The sequence below is a fragment of the Canis lupus genome, chromosome 29 (assembly GCF_003254725.2).
Source record: "Canis lupus dingo isolate Sandy chromosome 29, ASM325472v2, whole genome shotgun sequence".
Classification (NCBI taxonomy): domain Eukaryota; kingdom Metazoa; phylum Chordata; class Mammalia; order Carnivora; family Canidae; genus Canis; species Canis lupus.
The window spans coordinates 12098846-12119491 of NC_064271.1; the positions used below are offsets into that span (position 1 = coordinate 12098846).

General features: G+C 39.5%; 1 protein-coding gene and 1 long non-coding RNA gene across 14 annotated transcripts in view; one reads left to right on the forward strand and one right to left on the reverse strand.

The window, feature by feature from the left end:
* Nucleotides 1-20646, reverse strand: part of ASPH (aspartate beta-hydroxylase) — a 213038-nt gene that overhangs the window by 103850 nt on the left and 88542 nt on the right. For all 13 annotated transcript variants that reach the window (XM_035708219.2, XM_049103940.1, XM_035708218.2 and 10 more), the window contains one exon: nucleotides 10138-10179. In XM_035708219.2, the coding sequence (XP_035564112.2) occupies nucleotides 10138-10179 (42 nt within the window). The remainder of the gene's footprint in view (nucleotides 1-10137; nucleotides 10180-20646) is intronic.
* Nucleotides 7663-13498, forward strand: LOC112678511 (uncharacterized). The gene is made up of 3 exons (XR_003147622.3): nucleotides 7663-7797; nucleotides 11025-11208; nucleotides 13222-13498. It is a non-coding gene; the product is annotated as an uncharacterized LOC112678511 (long non-coding RNA).

Sequence of the window (20646 nt, forward strand, 5' to 3'; positions counted from 1 at the left end):
TGAAAATTTTACCACATGGGCTCAACAGCAGATTTGAAATAGCAAAAGAAAAATTCACTGAACTTGTAGAGCAATAGAAATCATGCAATCCAAGGGAAAAAATGCTAACAAAAAAGAACAAAATTTCAGAGACCTAGAGGACATTATCATGCAGTCCCCAACATGTAATTGGAGTATCACAAATAGTGGAAAGGAAAAGAAAAAATTTGAAGAAACCTGGCTACATATAGCAAAAAAATACTTAACTCACAAGATTTTTTGATAAGAATTAGATGAGAATCTATGTGAAAATAACATGAAATACAGTACATTCTAGATGGTTAAGGTTCAATCACACATTGACACTTCTGTCTATAAACTCTTTCTGCCTGTCATTTGGGCTATTTGCATCTCATAATATCACCATCAGATGAAGAGGTAAATTAAAAGGAAAGGGATTAAATCACATTTCTCATATGGTAATTATTTATTCAACTCCTATTATACTATGGTTAGGTGCTTATTGGAGGGATGTGATAGTTTAATTTAATGTGTCAACTTAGCTAAGCCACGGTACCCAGATATTTGGTTAAATATGTCTGCATGTTGCTGTGAAGATATTTTTTAGATGAGATTAACACTTAAATCAGTAGTCTTGGACTAAAGCAGATTATCCACCATAATGTAAATGGGCCCCATCCAATCAGACTCTTCCTTGGGTCTCCAGCTTGCCTGCCTACCCTGCATATTTTGGACTGGCTAACCTCTACAATCATGCAAGTCCATTCCTTAAAATAAATCTGTGTCTCTCTGTCTATACACACACACCCTATTATGTTGATTCTGTTTGTCTGGAGAACCTTGACTAATACAAGATGGGGAAGGATGTCATGATTCCTACCTTTTAGATGCCTTCTGTCTAAAAATTAAGGGAAAAACTAAAAATTCATGCTAAAAATGTACAGGCCAGGCATGTTTTGGGAGGACAGAGGAAAAAGACATCTTCTGGACTGGAGTAACAGATAGGGGTGTAATCAGGGAAGGCTGCCTAGCAGAGGTAACCTCTAAGCTCATTCCTAAGAAGCAGGAATTTGCCAGGTGTATGTGAAGAGGGGAGGCAAGAAAGAGCAGAGCACTACAAACAGAGAAAACCAGAAGTCGGAGCTAGATCTGAGAAGCTTTAGATGCTCTACTAATAAGTTTAGTTTTTAACCTCAGGACAATGGTGAACAACTTTGCTCAAATGTGTTACATTCAGCTGTAAGAATCCCAGGAAAAACTTCATCGACATATACATTTTTTTAACAACAAGACAACTTCTTAATGAGGCTTGATTATTGCTCATGTTGGTTCTATCTCTGTTTTCCTTGTGATCACAGAAAACTCAAAGGTATCTATACAAGGTGCTAATTGCATCAAGCTGATTTACTGGCTATATTACAATCTTCTCAGCCTTTTAAGTTGCATTACAAATGTGATTTCTGTTAGTATAAATGTGACTTGTTTTCTAGTGCCCTCTGGTGTTTTTGTTAGGGCACTGATTATTACTTTTTAAAAGAATACAAATAGTAACCAGGGCATCTTTAAATGCCTAAAAGACAGTCACATAATATACTGTTTAAGCATATCCTTAATTGTAATGAATTATACAATGGGATATTAAGCATTAGTTTAAATCAAAGAAAAATTTCAGCAAAAGCCCTTGATTCAAATGCAATTGTAACACATACACATACACACCAAAAACACATTTCCTTTTTGCAGGCATGGGTATTCTATTGCTTCTCAAATTCCTTTAAAGACTCACAGATCCTCAACTAATAACTGACACTTGATATATGTTAAATCAGCCATATGTGGCATACTTTTATGTTTAATGAATTGTTAAAGCACATTTTTTATAAAGATTTTATTTATTTATTTATTTATTTATTTATTTATTTATTTACTCACTCATGAGAGACACAGAGAGAAAGAGAGGCAGAGACACAGGCAGAGGGAGAAGCAGGCTCCATGCAGGGAGCTCGACATGGGACTTGATCCCGGGTCTCCAGGACCACCTCAGGCTGCAGGCGGCGCTAAGCCGCTGCACCACCGGGGCCGCCCTAAAGCACATCTTTTTGAGGAACTCCGAGGCATTTATGACTCTTTTCTCTCTCATACCTCATATTCTATCCATTAGCAAATTCTAGTGACTTTACATACAAATACATGGAGAATCTAACCACCACTCACCTCTGCTACCCCATATCCTAATCCCAGCCATTATTATCTCTTGGAGTCTCCTAAGTGGTCTCCCTGCTTCCAATCTTGCATCCCCAGAGCCAGAATGAGCCTTTTGAGATGTGAGGCACATCATAGTAACCTGCTCAAAGTCTCTCAGTGGCTTCCCATCTACTTGAGATAATATACAAAATTCTTATGGTTGATGGGCTTCCTAGCCCTGTGTGATTTGGACCCTGCAAGCCCTTTGATCTCACCACTCCTATCCCTCCCCTTTCCCCACCTGCCACACTGGCCTCCTCATTGATCCTCACACGTGCTAAGCGAACTTCCTCAGGGACTATGGAAGGATGTGCTTGCTATTGCACCCCCAGATTCCCTTCCCCAGGATGCCTGCACAGCTCATTTCCTGCATCTTCAAATATCATTGTTCCAGAGGCTTCTACACAGAGCAATATCCCAGCCCACTATCATTCTCTGTAGTCTTTTCCTATTTTATATTCCTTCCATACTTATCACCATTATATTTCAATTTTTAAAAATCACATATCTAACCTTCTCCTTCTATACACGTACATTAAATTACAAGTACCGTGAGCATTCGGACTTTGTTTTTACTGTTAGCCCCAGTGCCTAAAATAGGGCCTGACACATAGTAGCTACCCAGTATGTATGCAATGAATGGATAAATAAAAATAATTGTTTGAGTTTGACATTTAGTAAGCCATTTTTGCGCTGCATTCCTTTTCTTTCACAGCTTTTGTGGTTGTGGAATATAGAATATGTGGGAAAAGCTGACATCCAGTGGGGAAAAACTGATATAGCAACCTTATCTAAAACAGATATAAATGGTCTGATTCAATTTGAGAATCTGGCACCTCCAAATAGGGCCATTTTGGAATAAGCCCAATTTCAACCCATGACTCCAACAAAATAAACTAAATCTGATTCTCTAAACGGTACATAGAATTATTAATTCTAAGTAAAAGCAAAATCTTCCACTCTCAGCAGCAGTTCCTCGTCAATATGCTTCAGGAGAGATAACACAAGCAGAAAATCAGGCAACCTAATAATTTATCCTGAGACGAATTTGTAATGGACATTAAAAAAAACTCCATTTCTATTACTATAAAACTAAAGCGTAACTATTAAAATACATTCCATATTTTCACTCCATGTTCTAAGAATGGAATATTTCCCTTTCTCTCTTGTCTACAGTTAACAGCACCATAGGAATCTGAGTAAAAAAGAGGATGGAATTCCCAAGAGAGACAATGAATTTCAATGGATTTTCAATGAATCTGGGGTAACACTGAGCATTATATCTTTTAAGTCTAAGACTATCCCAGCATTTCACAATCAATAAAGTACTTCAGTTGTGAACATATTTTGGTTAGTCCTGCTAGAAACTGCCAGGTTCCCACAATGGAGTGGGATGAACCAAGCAAGCAAAGCTGTTCATGATTCTCTCCACGGATTCCCTGAAGAACCAGCCAAGAGAGCCCAGCACCCCCCACACTGGAAAAGTCCTGTTAGTATCAGAAGCCTGGAGGACAAAGCTCTACAGAGTATGGAGGGCAGCGTGGAAGGAGGCCCAGCTCCCTAAGGATGAAATGGAGCCTCTAAAGAGGGAACAGCACCACTGTGAGCAGCAGTTGGGGTAGGGCTTGCATGTGTTCACTATCTGTGAGAACCAATGCCCACAATCCACCCTCTCCCTGTCTCTACCTTTGCCAGAAGCTTTGGGGTGGGGACATCTGGGTGGCTCAGTCAGTTAAGCATCTGCCTTCAGCTCAGGTCAAGATCCCAGAGTCCCAGGATGGAGCCCCACACTGGGCTCCCAGCTCAGCAATGAGTCTGCTTCTCCCTCTCCCTCTGCCTCTCCCCCCCGCTATGCTCTCTCTCTCTCTCTCCCCCCAATAAATAAGTTAAATTTTTTTTTAAAAAAGCAGCACCGCAGTGGACCTCCCAGAAGCAAATAAGTCAATGTGCGAATGAGAAAGACTGATTTTCAGGCACTCACATGGACTGGGTATGACATCCCACTACATGGAGGAAAATGTCAGACTCCCTACCAAGGCCTGGACCCTGAATTTCTTTCTGACTGCATGGCATATACTCTCAGCTTGGTCAGGGAGCTCTGGTTTCTCAGGCTTGGCTGTCCTGCCTCAGGACCTTTGCACAAGCTCTTCCTCTGCTCAGTGTGCTCCTAGCTCATCATTCACACGGCTGCTATGATAGTATCCCGAAACTCTTCAGGGACCTTCTCCCTTTACTTACTTATCTCCCATCTCCCTCCAGCACACTCTCCTGCTTGGTTTCCTATACTGTCTCTATTTCAGATTTTTGTAGGTGCTGCTGGACTCCCTACTGGGATGTGAGCTCCATGAATGAAGGATTTTGTCTGTGTTATTCTCACTTGCATCCACTTGTCTACAACGACAGCATCTGGCATGCAGTAAGCATGCAAATATTTAAGTGGACAAATAAATTAGTGTATGCTTTTGTGAAAGATGCAAAATGGGTAGTTTTTTCAAACATTGATGATTTACTGAACCTTTTAGCATAGAACAGTAATCCTTTCCCTACACTATGTTGGTAGGGTATATCTTGGCTAACAAGAGTAAAATACTGCATGCTCAACACTGCTAATTGCTTGCTTCCTCTCAATATTTGATGTTTCCTTCTTCTGTAGAACCAGAACACCCTGAATTTGTTTACCAATGTTCTACTAGTTAAATGTAGTTCTAAGGTGTTTACTCCTTCTCTCCACTTCCTTCCTGTTATCTGGATGTGGTAATAATGGTTGCCACATAAACGGCCCTTTTGGAACATGAGGTTATAGAGTAACGATGGCAGAATGGCAAGAGAAGACCTGGGTCCCCAGTGAGCCATTAAACTCGTCCTAGGATATTTACCTGGACAAGTAATAAACTGCTATCTTGTTTAAGCTACTGAAACTTGAGTTTTAAAAAAAATTATTTGTAACTGTATTTCATTGTAATGGGAATGTGGTGATTTGTAGGGAAGGTCTGAATCTGACTCAACTGCTTAAGACACAGGAGGAGGGTAAAAATAGGGGGCTGTTAAGAAACCAGGATTTTCCTTAAAAGTGTTTATTTCCCTAACCAGCACCAGACAGGAAAATCAGAACAAATGACAAAGAGGATGTGTTTTATTTCCCTTCTCCTTTACACTCGGGGTTGGCATCTGGGATCAGAGAGTGAGATGTGGGCTGACATGGTCCAAGAACAGCCTCAGTACTACCTCCGTGGTCTCTGCCTTGGAGCCAGACAAGAAACATCTACTGATCCGAGGCCAAAATGATGTGAATCATTTTAGTGAATTTTTTGTACAGCTAAACTTATTCAATCTAAAAAAAAAATCCTACCCGTTATTCTTTAATTATATGTGTTGTACTTGGAGGCTAAAAATACCTTTGCTTTTATAACTGATGATGACAGTACATACAGATCTTTTAAAAGCACTGTTTTAACCAAATTTAAAAACTGGCACATGTACAACTGACCCACCATGTCAACTGATTTAATTGCTAACCAAAAGCAATCTGGAATCCAGATATTTCGATAGTAATAGTTGTAGCAGACAGCATTTATTATTTACAGATAGTTCTACTTTATCTTCCTCTTTTGAATTATATCCTGTGAGGCATAAGAATCATTATCCTTATTTCTGGATGAAGAAACGGAAAGTTCAAGTGTATTTAATACTTTGAACACCTGTCCATTCTGTGCCCCAGACACCATGGATATGATGATCATGATCCACATATCCACTGAGCTCAGACACATGAGGTCACAGAGGGGACCATGTAATCACTTCTTGTTTTGTTTTGTTTGATTTTATTTATTTGAGAGAGTGAGAGGGCACAGGCAGGCAGGAGGAGGAGAGGCAGGGGGAGAAGCAGACTCCTCACTGATCAAGGAGTCCAATGTGGGACTCAATCCCAGCACCCTGGGATCATGACCTGAGCTGAAGGCAGACGCTTAACCAACTGAGCCACCTGGGCACCCCTGTAATCACTTCTTTAGGGATGGCAACAGCTGTCTTCTTACTCCAGTGTCACTGACTCAGGTTTTGGGTTTCCCACACATTTCCAACCTAGGAGTTCTACCGGGGTCTGGTTCTTACTTTTTCAGCTTTGGTTTTATAGAGCCCTTTAATGACTGTTTATGGTAATCCTCCGAAATTAAAACATAATAGAAATTCATTCAAAAAATAATTTACTAAGTGCCTACTGTGTGCCAGGCACAGGAAATGCAGCAGTGAGCAAAACAGATGAAAATGTATCTTCCTGGAAATTTGATTCCAGTGGGAGGTTCAGACAATAAATACTTAAGAATTAAACTATCAAATATTATCACGTGGTAAGAGTTATGGAGAAAACAAGGCAAGGAAACATGGTAGGGAAAGTATGGGGGTCTTAACCTTAAATAAGAAGGCTAGGGAGGTTCACGAAGAAGGCCACAGTTGAGCAAAGATGGTGGCAGGCCATATGGGTTCTGGGGGAGAAGAGTCAGCCCGGAGGGAACAGTCAATGCAAAGGCCCTGAGGCCCATGTGTGTGCTTGGCAGGGAAGCCCACAGAGCAGGAGTAGAGTGAGCAAAGGAGACAGAGACTAGAACGTCATGTAGGGGAAGAATCCAGAAGAGGGAGAAGGGAGAATGGATTTTATGAGGGCTTATCAACCATCTTGAGGTTTTATTTTGAGGAAGATATGATGATGCTGGAGGCATCGGGCAACATGACACAGCTTAGGTTTTAAAAGGGTCACTGTGACTACTGTATCAAGGAAGATTATAGAGACAAAGATGGAAGAGGGAAGACCAGTTAGGGGGCAACTGGAAGAATGCTGGCAAGAGACAGTGGTAGTTGGGAGCTGGCTGATGGTGGCAGACATTGGGGGCAGGGGACAGTGGAATTCTGGATATGTTGTGGGGAGAAGACTGACAGGATTTGCTGAGGGAAATACAGGGAGGCACAAGAGGAGCAGGTTTGGAGAAGGAAGGTCAGGAATTCAGGTGACACCACTTAAGTTTGAAGTGATTATTAGATGTCCCAACGAGGTTCGTAGGCAGACACTGGGTGACAATGGGACACCCCAGTCTGGAGTCCAGGCTGCAGGCGAGCATGGTAATCCTTGGCATACAGGTATTTAATGTGGGGATGTGAGGTAAGATCACCTAGGGAGAGCGTGCAGACAGAGAAATGCTCTGAGGTTGAGTCGTGGGGCACTTGAGTGCTAGATGGTCAGGGAGATGAGGAACAGCCATCCAAAGAAGCCAAGAAAAAGCAAACACAGCAGAGAATAGGAAAAAAACCCAGGAGGATGTGGTGAGTAGCAAACTAAGACAAGGAATATTCTAGAATTGAGGAAGTGATCAATTCTAGCAAAAGCTGAGGATATCCTCCTCTGTGCTTTGTTTTCTTCTCAGTACAGTCATCCCTGCTGATCTGCAGGAGACCCATCCCGAGACTCCCAGTGGATGCCAGAAACCACAGACAGTACCGAACCCTATGTTTTTTCCTCTACGTACACACCTGTGATCAAGTTTGATTTATAAATTAGGCACAGTAAGAGATTATTGCTAATCATTATAGTTAATAATAAAATAGAACAAGTATAACAACATCCTGTACTGAAAGCTGTATCAATGTGGTTTCTCTCACTCTCAAAATATCTTACTGTCCTGTACTTACCATTATGATGATGTGAAATGATAAAATGCCTACATGATGAAATGAGATGAGATGAGGGGAAGGACAACAGGGATAGGGGGCTACCTACTTATCACGATCAGAGTATGTCATGATGTGCTAGAAGGTCAGGAAGGTGGGGGAGCATGGAGAACGTGCATCATGACTGCACAGAATCCCAGTCATCTATGTATGAAAGTCAACCAACAGTTTCTAACACTGATGAGAAACTTGCACAATTAGCAAGTTGTTTAGAAATGTGTAGGTAAGTACCAGAAGAAAGAGCTAAAAGAACCTCAGGAATGGGACTCATAGACAGGGAGTTAGTGGGGCAAAAGATTGTTTTGCTTTCTTTTTTTCTTTTTTTTTTTTTAAGATTTATTTATTTATTCATGAGACACACAGAGAGAGAGGCAGAGACACAGGCAAAGAGAGAAGCAGGCTCCATGTAGGAGCCCGATGGGGGACTCCATCCTGGACCCTGGGATCATGCCCTGAGCTGAAGGCAGATGGTCAACCACTGAGCAAGCCAGGCATCCCAAGACTGCTGTTTTTCATTAAAAGTCACACTTTTAAAACCCTTTCTCTGTATTACTTTCATAAAAAGTTAAATGCAACTAGTCAGGAGGGAAAAAACAAATGACTAGATGCCTACTTCCCAGCCTACGGATTACAAAATTACAGCCAGAGGCCAGCAACTCTGTGTGCTCAAGTAATTATACACCAAGACCACATACATTGTGGATATTATAACATGTTATGTACTATAATATCTTCTCAAACGCACACACTGCTTTCATCACAAAAAATTAAAGGCATTTCTGAAATTGTAATGTTTAATCGTTAAAGATGTTATCATTCCAATGATATTAAAAGCAAATAGAACTACCCTATGATCCAGTAATCACACAGTATTTACCCCAAAAATACAAAAACACTAATTCAAAGGGATACATGCACCCCTATGTTTATATTATAGCGGCATTCTTTATAATAGCCAAACTGTGGAAGCAGCCCAAGTGTCCATCAATAGATGAATGGATAAAGAAGATGTGGCATATATACAATACAATATTATTTAGCCATAAAAAAGAATGAAATCTTGCCATCTGCAACAACGTGGATAGAGCTAGAGAATATAATGGATGCTAAGTGAAATAAATCAGAGAAAGACAAATACCATATGATCTCACTCATGTGGAAAGTGTAAGAAACAAATGAGCCAAAGGAAAAAAAGAGAGAGAGAAAGAGAAGCCAAGAAACAGACTTAACTATAGAGAATAGACTGATGGTTACCAGAAGGGAGGGAGGTGGGGGGATGGGGATTGAAGACTACATTATCATGATGAAATAATTAATTACATGATGTAAAAAAAAAAAAAAAAAGAATTGTGAAGGATAAAATTAGTAGCCTTACTTACTATTTAGAGATTCTTATTATCTAAGCTTGAATTAAATATGTAAAAATAAAAAGGTCAATGATTGGAAAGAGTAAATAGAACTGGAATATGGAAAAAAATGCATAAGCACTATTTCATGATCACCTATATAATTTTTTTTAACTCAGTTCCTCACTCTGAATAAGTTGAGGAACTCTGTAAGAGCTGAATTAAAATTCTGGATTATTTAATTTATTAGAATCCCACTGTAATCAACTGTGGGAAGGCAATTATGATTCTTTCGATATGGATGTGTAACCTTGTTTACATGTCCTGCCAACAATTGAGAGGTCCTTGTAAAGAGAACATGTTCTAGTTATCTCTGGATCTCTATTCCTGGCATGGATATTAACATACACAACAAAATTTAACATTTCCTAAGTGCTTTCCCTGCACTATACATTGCTTTAAATACTTTACACGTATTTTCATTTAATTACTATTGTAGAAACAGGAGTCCTCTGGTTCCTGAACCTGGTACTATGTTATTCTCACATCACAGATAGGAAACTAAGCCACACAGGGCAAGGAATTCTTAGACACACATATAATGAATGGCAAAACCAGGATCAGAAGCCAGGCAACCTCTTTAGAGCCTTGGCTCTTAATGTTTATGTAAATATTAATAAATGTTTGTTGATAAAATCATTGAACTAATAAACCCACAGGCAATTTCTTTTAATTGGCAATATAAAATAAAGCCATCATGTTATTCATGAACAGCATGATGACTTTTTTCCTATGTATATTTGAAAGGCAGTTTATTTGATGATCTCACCTTTTTCTTTTATTTCTGGATCATCTGTTTTTCTATTTGTTTCTGAAAAGTAAAAACAAAACAAAATAAGTATTGTGAGAGTCGTCACTCATTATCTCAAAATATAGGACCATGTTTAAATGAATGCGAGCAAATATAATTTAAGAGAACTATTTCTGGGCATGGAATTCCATTTTCCTAAACCCTGACTTCTTTACACATCAAGTTTGTTACAAAATATTAAGATCAGACTCATCTGAATTAAAGAAATGCAACATGTTGCCCTCACTGGGGTGACACCAGTCTCATTTCCCTAAGGACTTCACACATACACAGGCAGCCCACTAAGGGTGCCTGCACTGAGCCCAGGTACTAAGGAGCCGAGATATGTCAGACAGCAGACCTGTGTCACCCTCTTGCTAAGTAAATCACAGTCACAGGGTCTCTTGCACGAATGCGACTCAGTGCAGTGAAATCCACCCAGAGCCTGAACCAAACAACATCCACCCTACATGGAAAACTATGGTACATGACCTATGAGCTTATAACCTCATTTCTGCATGATCTCAGATCTGGCCTATTGTTTAATCTAAGTTTGGGTCTAGCTAATTTTCAAGGTAGACCAGCTGATTATAGCTCCAGTAGATACTTATTTAAATTTGAGTATTTCTAGGAACACATGTATAGACGGATGTGTTGGAGTCAGGATAGGGCAGAGTTTGGGAAACTCCGTTCTTCCCCTATAGTAGACAGGGCTGTGGGGTCAGATCAGGGGTACAATCACAGAACATTCAATTTCTTTGCTCCCTGGTTTCCTTCAGGGAAATATTCCTATCAAATATTTCATTTTGGGGAAGTGACAAGTAAATCTGAAGCAGGCTTCTGACACAAGGAAGTGATTTTCATAGGTCAAGAGTTTTCAAGATACCCGGTGAGAGGACGGAAACAAACTCAGGAAGCTGCAGCGTGCCAGGATCGGTGTAAACACATCACACCTGCCTCCTGCCTCCTGTCACCCCATGGGAAGGTCTATCTCCCTCTGTGCAAAGGGGGAAGATGAGGCTGAGAAAGCAGAGTGCCCAACGTATCAAGGTCAGGCGTTTACATCATTCCAAAGCCTATCATCTTCCCACAGAGCCCTTCTCTACCTTTTCTAAAAGGGAAACAGGGGATAGGGACCTGCAGGTTTTGCCTCCTGCAAAGAGTGGGCTTCATAAAATTGACCACCACACACTTCCTGCCAGTGCTGCAGGAGGTACACGGGATATTTAAAAACACAACCAAAAAAGCCCTTCTAGATCTCTGTTGAATGTCCTAGGATTTCTGGTCTTATTAACTTTAACCTCCTTATCAGAAAGGTAGGCAGTGCATCATTTAACAGGATGCGCTCTCGTAGGCATCAAGGATACAGGATTGAGGAAAAACACTGACAATCTTGGTCCTCGAGGAGTCGTACGAGTGGTATCAGCAGTGCCTGCGGGAGGGCTGTGACCCTCCACATCCTCCAGTAATCTGTCACCTGGCATGTGGCTCGTGTAAATTGAGAACACAAGCACAAAATGCAAGTTTTAACTTGACTAGAGAAAACAGATGGGTGCTAGGCACAAAGAGGAGTTTGAGGCTCTCCACAAATCCTCCCGCCCCCAAGGGAGAAATAAGGAGTGGTTTGCATTGGTCACATTTTAAATATGTGTGGGAGGGCCCTGGCCAGGCACGCTCCCAGGAACAAGGGCCACCATCTTTCTTCCTCCTCCAAAGCAGGATTTTCGATAGGGCAATGAGCCTGACCTAAGAAGATCCAGTCCAAACTTCCCCAGCTCTGGGCAAAAGCTGTCTCATGTCCCATTCTGTCCCTCACTTCACATCAACGTGCTGACATCTGTGACTAGTGTTTGGATATGGGCAAATGAGCAGAGCAGGAATTTCAGCCCCTGATTTTCAGTGCTTAAATGTAGCTTAAGTAAAGGCATTTTCTAAGAGATCCAGCTTCCCTGCACAGCTAAATAGTAAAGTGTTATTCTGCTCTACTTTATTCTCTGTACACATGCTTCCCTGGGAGATCCCATGTGGACCTGGCCATGCTCCAGAAGAAAATGACTTGTTGGATGCTTACTGGGAGCCAGAGATTGTTCTAAATACTTACTGCAGATGATCCCATCCAACTCAATCAATTCTGGGAGGTAGTTTTCATTTTATGGATACAGAAACTAAGGCTCAGGAATCTTGCCAAAGGTCACAGAACATGTAAGACTGATTTATAATAATACTCTAATCACACACTGTATGTTCCAATAATGGGCAGTTAAAGGGAGCTATATGCTCAGCCCAATTCTGAAAATTACCCGTGTACAGGTTCACTTGTAACTCATACTTAGTGTTAAAGCACTCGTATCCAAGAAGAAATATGTTATACAATCTCTAACTGTACTAACTTCCTTTTTTTTCTCCCTTTCTGAATAAGGAAAACCTTACTTAAAAGGATGGGATCTTAGTTGTTCAAAAATTATTATAAACCACTAAAGAAAATCACTTTTGTGAATTCAAATATCCAGAACTCTATGATGGGCCAGCTACTGTGCCTATCTGCTTCCTGACCAGTTCTTGAATCTCAACATACGTCCAAAGCTAACTTCCATCCAGGCCTAGTATCCTCACAAGGTCCTCAACACACTGGCATCTGTGACTTCCCAAGACCCAGACCTAGGGCTCTGTTTCCCCAGTGATGGCCCACTCGGCCAGTTTTCCTGTCTCTTTCTCTGTCTCTGCCAGGATTTCCTGAGCTCAGGCTCTCCCACTGTCACCTGGACTATTACTTATCTCCAACCTGCTCTCCCCCCTGCACTCTGGCCTCCTACCAACTGTTTCCACCTTCCACCTGTTGCCCTGTGCTCACTTCAGAATACCATGAAGGACCACGGCTGGCAGGTGTTTCGGCCTTTCTGATCCTCAGTTCCTTGTCTGCAAGCAGGTATAAGCCCCATCTACTGGGAAAACTCAACTCCCTAACACACAAAGCACTCAGCAGAGGAAATGCAATCCATAGAAGCGGGTCTGTGTATTCTGAGTAAGTGAGTTTAAAGTCTTTATTTTTAATGTTTCTTCCAGGCATGTTGGAGGAGAAAACAATACTTGTCTAGGAACCCAGAGGCTTCTTCCCTACTTGTCTAGTTCTCCCTTTTCTGCCCAGAGAATGAAGATTGAAAGAGAACTTGCTGTACCCTTTCCGGCCCTTCCACCTGCTCAGACTCTTTCATCTTCTCAACCACAATGGAGTTCATGTCCTCATGGGACAATGGTCACGGGGGATTGGGAGGGTGTAGGGGAGGGGGCTTGTCACACTAGGGAATTACCAAAACTCTAGGTGCTGAATAAACACCTACAAAAGATGGATGCAGGGACTAGTTCATTTTAATCTGGCCCCCAGCAATGCACCATAAAAGTACATGTTAAACAAAATAAACATTACCTATTAGAAAGAGGTTAAGAGAAGGTTGAAGGTACATCTTTGTGATTTGTCATTAAAGATACTATAATATTCTAAAATACTCATTAAGTACAAAATGAACTGATTTTGTTACATAACAAAATAATACTTCAAAATAATGACAATATAGAGAAGAATTCTGCATTTTATTGCACTCAAATCACATTGAACAGAAGACAGTTACATTATTTTTAGAAAATCCATTGATGTTGCCCAGCTTGGCATGTATTTGTGAAGACAAGGCTCATTAGTTCAGATATTTGGAATTAAAAAGTATTTGACGTTGACCACAGCATAATGAATCCTCAGTTTCCAGATTCTAGAGATGATTATATACAAAAATCCAGCAAAATTTTATTCATTTATCAGTTCTTTTTTTTTATTTTTATTTTTTTTTTCATTTATCAGTTCTATGTCATTCCTAAGTTTCCCTAAAAAAATAAGGCTTTATAAAAAGTAGTGTTCTATAATTCACAATATTAGAATTAAGAGCTTTATTAGAATTTGAGTAGCAACTCTATATTACCCATATCACAGTTTTAGAAAATTATTGCTTTTCTTAGTAACTCAGTCTTCTGGATTTCACTACACATTGGGTCAGCATGCATAACTCACTACATTGTAACTATGATCTATAATGATAAAAATATAAAATCCCTTGGATTGTAACCCTAAAAGCAGGGGGGAAAAGTTATCTTATCTTAAAACAATGTTAATATAATCAAGAGCTATCCCTGACATGGAAATGAAATGACCTCTTTACGGGTTTGTTGTTGTTGTTTTAAATAGTTCATGGTCCTTTCAAAATGATGTCACTGCCATCTTTCTAACAAATGAGTATTTTCATCACAGCAACTATTTCTGAGCCAAAATAAACCACATGAAAAATAGAAGAAACTCTTCAGGATAGAAAAGAAAAGGCTCATACGTTGCAAACAGCAGCAGGTATGTGGCTTGGTGAGTGCTTTTCACACGTCCTAAATCAATCCAGCTAGAGGCATCCTTCTTTAGTAAGATCACTTCGCTGTCTTCAGTGTTGTGAGGGCATTACTTTAATTAGCCAAAGGCAGAGCAATCTTTAAGATGTGCACCGGTAATTTATAAAGACTTTCTAAAATTTAAACAAATACTAAAGGGACAAAGCTATTATACGATTGATATGAGGTGCCAAACAGCATTTTTGCATGACAGAGCAGGCCATTCCTTTTGTCTATATTCTAGCAAGGAATTTAAATTTCTCCCCCCTCGATTTGAAAAAATAAATTAACCATGATAACTTAAGACTTTCACCAAAATATTAAATTTTTCTAATCAATGAGCTAACAGCTACAGCAATCTCAAAATTTGAGTTTTCCCCTGAATACTCAAAGCTAATGTAGAAATGTCTTAGAATGATATCAGTGCAGATATATACAACTCAAATCTTCACAGCTAATGGTGACAGCGAGTAGTGTTCCTCCGAGTGCAACAGCCGGGCACTCTTCATGGCTTTGAAATCACGTTTATGCAGTTTACACAGGTCAGTCCAACAGACTTAGGAGTAATTACTAGTAATATATATATATAATATATATATATATATTTTATATATATATATATAAAAACCCTGCCAAGACAATTGCTGCTACATTGTCAATATAATCAACTATTATCTGAAAAAACACACATAAATGTAGGTAAGATCGAAAGCTGTGTGACAAAAAGAGAAGAGAAAACCAAAGGATTCACTAATGTTATCAAAAACGGACATGCAGGAATGTAACATTACGTGTAATTTTTGGTTCTAAAAAAATACACTAAAATGCCAGTGGACTATGATCGATTGAAAACATCTTTAGTGTTCATTCCCAAAGATCTTGGTCTGCTCAGTAATTGCGTCACAAGATCTATCACAGCCATCTTTTGGAGCGTATGGTTAGGCTGGTCCTCTTGTGGTAGTGGGGGCAGTCTTTTTGAAGCTTTACGTATCTGCAAAAATAAGGGGAAATCTAAATTAAAGGACCAACTAGACACAGACTGTGAAACTGCTTCATTTCCATTCTACTTAAAAAAAAAAAAAAACCCACCGACAGAAGTAAATGCTTTTTATGTGCTATTGTTGTTTTTAAGGGCAACTCGTTAAACAGTGATTAACTACCCAGAGAAGTCCCTGGGAATTAACTTGTGAAGCTGCTGATGAAAACTTAAGCTTCTTAGAGCATCTGAGAATTATAACTAAATTTCAGAATTTCAATCTTTTGAGAAATACAAGCGTTAACTCTCTTTCTCTCATCAGTGTTTTCACTGTATTAATAAGAAATGTAATAGAGAAAGAAAATCTAGCATGGTGTTTAAAAAGCAAATATAGGAAGGATTTTCATGGAGCAATAAGATACTGTAAATTGCAGTTAAAATACATTATTTTAATATAATCATGTCAGTTTCTAATGTTACTGACAATAAAAATGGGTTAAAAAAAAGTATATGTAAAAGTCATTCTTGTCCAATTTTTTACAACTACTTTCTCATTCCAAGTTTAGTATCTGATTGATTTTCCTATTACAGCATTAGATGTTACAATTCGAGTAGAAAAGAAGATGGTGCACATAAAGGCCCAGCCAAATTTTGATATATTTTCTAAATCTGGATTATGATCCTTCCTACTTCCCTTCCTATCTATCTACCTACTTACCTATGTGTGTGTGTACATGTATATTCAGAAATTTTTATACAAGCAGATTTGGTGCTCAATGTGAAGTAACTAGAAATCATATGTATACTTTTATATATCCAACAGAAATGAATATATACAAAAGACATGCACAAGATTATTCACAGAAGCTTTCTTCATAACAGCCAGAAACTGGAAACATTCACAATAGCTATCAACGTAGAATGGATTTTTTTTAATGTAGTGTATTTATAGTAAAAGGCAATGAATAGAACCAAATTACTCTACACTACCAAGTGGATGAAACTCAGCCATGATGTTGAGCAACAACAAATAGTCACCAAAAAAGTATGCATGTAATTTGTGTGTGTTTACTTATGGTTTTATTTTATCAAATTCAAGAGCAAGCAAACCAATCAGTGGTGATACAGATGAGAACAGTTACTGCTGGTGGGGATGTGGGGGTGTGACTGAGCGGGAGGAAGGAGAGAGTTTTGAAGTGCTCGCGGCATGCTGAGTAGTGGGTGCAGGAATGGATCACATGGAAAATGGAGCACACAGTTTCATTAAACCGTGCGTTCAACAAGTGATGTGTCTCTGTGTGTTAGTTACACCTCAACAAAAAACGTTTTTACAAATGTGTTTGACTCTGGCTTCCCTCAGAATTTATCAGTTAGCTAGATCATGAGAGGAATGAGCTCATGGTTGCTGTAACCTGTGCGATCAAACCTATCTGAGATTGTGGGAAGCTGTTCGAAGTATAATGATGAGCACCGGTAAAAGGGCAAATAAACTAGCAGCCTGGTTACAATTCTGAATGACCCAAATATATGCTCCTAAATATTTAAAGACGACCCTACTCAGAAGTGGTCCACTGAGTTGCAAACCTAGTTATGTCTGAAATCGGGCCAGTCACCTCCTCTACTACTCTGTTTCCTCCTGCCTTCAATAAGTGGGTAGAGAGCTGATCATTTATTCATTCAGGTCAGGAACACAGGAATCGTCCTCAACTCTTCCCTTTAATCAACCCTCTCTTCCCTACAAATTGCTTCCAATTCCAATCCCCATGAGTCCACCCTGCCAGTCCTTGCACCACAGCTGAAGCTTCTGCTGTCTCCAGCTTGGATCAGTACATCTGCACCCTTCCTAGTCTCCACCTTCTCCTTCCTGGACTACTCTTTTCAGATCTGGATCTGACCGTGTGACTCCTCTGCTTGGAATCTTTCAGTGGCCTCCTGCCATCCTTAGGCCCAGATTCAAATTTTTAAACATATAGACGGTACACTCCAGGTAGTGACGCCTGCGTCTTTTTCCACTCGTCTTCCTACACTTTTACATGGCACACTGTCCTGGTCCTTGTTCAACAAGCGCTTGCTTCCTCTGCTCCCCACCTACCAACTCCAGTCACTTCTGACAGCACCTCTAAACTCAGCCCCAGTACAAGGACACATGGGAGGCCAAATGTACTCTCCACACCCTTGCTCCCAAGCTGAGTCAGTTATCCCTCCTTCTCTGTGCTGTCCTGTATACCACACTGGTATATAATTAATGACATTATAGTTGGTTGTTTTACTCTGTTACACGCCCACAGGACTATGAACCACTATGGTGTAGGCCTATATTGTTCAAGTATATTCTTTGCCCAGGGCAGATGCTTAATACGTACTTCTTGCATAAATGGTGAAATCTACAACAGTAACATTCATATTAGACACTTATTAACATAAACCAAGACCTCTAGTGCTGTCAAGACTAAGGCTGGCTAGGTGCCTTAGTGATCATGTTAGGAAATGCTTGGTGACAAGGGGAGGCATGAGTGAAAGTTTGCACAGGTGCAGCAGAGTGAAACCATCATCACTGCTAGACCAGTCCACAGTGAGATGAGTTACAGATGTTATCTCCATTTTCAGAAGATAGGAACAGCAGCAGAAACACTGATGCTCACATATTTCCATCTTGTGTAATATGATTATCACCATAAAACATAACATTAACTTTTTTTTTCTGGCATAGTATGACAGAAAAAATTGTTAATGGCACCAGTTAGTGAAACAGCCTTAACGTACTATTTGGCAGGAAATTTTACTTGGATGAACTTTGTAAGTGATTCTCCGTAAGTGAATCAATTTGTGCTATGCACATTTATTGTCATATTGCTAGAATCACACACTCTATGATTTCAAATAAAACTCTGAGTTTGAGGAGAAAGGTAAAAGCCCACTAAAGGAGCATGGATCACAAAAAGAATTTTTAAAAATATCTGGTATTCAAAATGATCAGAATGATCAATTCTTGGGACTGACTTTTTACATCCTTGTCAAGAGCAAAGTACTAATAAATTTACAAATATAAACAAACGATGACAAAATACAAGCTACTGGACAACTTATTTTTCTACAATAATTCTTAATCTTCAATACTTCCAGGTCCTAGGTGAAGTACTAATGTATACAAAGAGGAAGATAAATAGTATGATCTCTCTAGTTTTACCCCACCAAAACAGCTCTCAGAACTCTTATGAAAAAGAGGCCTTATGAAAAATCCTCTAGAGCACAGAGTCCAAGAGTGTAAACTCTGGAGCTAGTATGCAAGGGGCAGTCTTCATTCTGCCACCTGTCAGCTCTCAGACTCACTTTGTTATGTCTCAGTTTTCTTGTCTGTAAAATGGGAGATAACAGCATGTCTACCTCTTAGGTAACTGGAAATATTAAATGAGTAAATTCAGGTAATGTGCTTAGAAGAGCATCTACATAATGCTTAATGCTTAATAAATGTTAGCATTCACTGGGCCCTCGTGTGTAGCTCAATACAAAGGTGAATCAAGAGAGCTCCCACTTTGTGGGGTTATATCATACCCAGAAGTATATTATTGTGAACTTTTTAATAAGCAATATTAAGACAGTATAACCTAGTCTTAGAATGATCAGGGAAGGCAAAGTAATCATCAGTTAGATTCCATGGGCCAGAAAAAAGTGAACTAATAGCTAGCATGTTGCAGAGGTCCTTAATTAAAGTTTCCACCGAATAACAGATTCTTAAAGCCTAAAAGGTTAGGAGAATTGAAAAGTAAGAAGACAGGCCCTGGGACGCCTGGGTGGCTCAGTGGTTGAGCGTCTGGCCTTTGGCTAAGGGCATGATCCCACAGTCCTGGGATCGAGTCCCATATCGGGCTCCCTACATGGAACCTGCTTTTTCCTCTGCCTCTGTCTCTGCTTGCCTCTGTCTCTCTCATGAATAAATAAATAAAACCTTAAAAAAAAAAAAAAAAAGAAGAAGACAGGCCCTACCATCAGTACTCCTGCAGCTTCTGTAATCACACAGATAATATAAAAGCAGTGAGCTTACTGTATCAAAAGATCATGAATATAGAGTTTCAACTATTATTCTTTCGTAAGACTGAATAAAAGAAGTTGTAATATAAGTAAGACTATGAAAATAATGGGAAATAAGTAAACCAAGTGCAATCATTAAAAATAACTCTTGGCCTTACAGTCTCTTTGGCAAGGTCACACCATAACTGTGCAGTGGGTCAATCAAATTTTTATGACACCAAATTACAGGTTATAACTTTCTGAGCAGGCCTTTCAGGGTTTAACTTCTCTTGATCCACCTCAAAGATCAGGTGAATTAATTACTAAACAAAAATTGCCACGGTCACCATTTATTGAAAGCTCGTTGTATGTCAGTAAGAATGCATATTAATCAAATCCTCATTTTTATGGGCTTCGGTTGTTAAACACCTCATCTAAAAAAGCAGCTTATTATTCCAGCACCTCAACCTTTAGGTATTTTATATTTATATGCCAAGGAAATTCTTAGGCTCAGCTTATAAAATATGAAAGTAAAAGCACAGAGATTTCTAGCCAGAAAACAGGATTACCTTTTATACTTCCACTAACATCAGGTCAATATTAAAAAATATGAACTGTAACTAGGAAAGAGTCAATGTTGTAAAGACTCATTATTTTTAAAAATACATATAAGACAATTTTCTTTAAAGGCATGGACAGTAATCAAAATGCTAATTCAGTAGCCTGCTCTGTCTCCTCAAGGCAAAAACGAGGCCCTCTGCGAATTGCCATGCAACAAAAAAAGAAATCATAAATGTAGGATAGAAACATTGGCTCTCCCTGTTCTCTGCACCTTTCCTAAACACCAAATACACACACCTGCTCAGTATTCATCATGTAAAAGACCAATTTCTCCATGGATTTCTATTCTCATTCACATTATAATACCAACAGCTCAGTTCTCTTAAGTATTTAGACCTAGTACTATAAATGTACATGGTATGACAAAACCCTGAAACATCTCACCAATCGTGACATAAGCACAGATGAGCTGGGGTATAGAACTAAAAATATTCTTTGATTATAAAAGTCATTTTTTTCCTTGA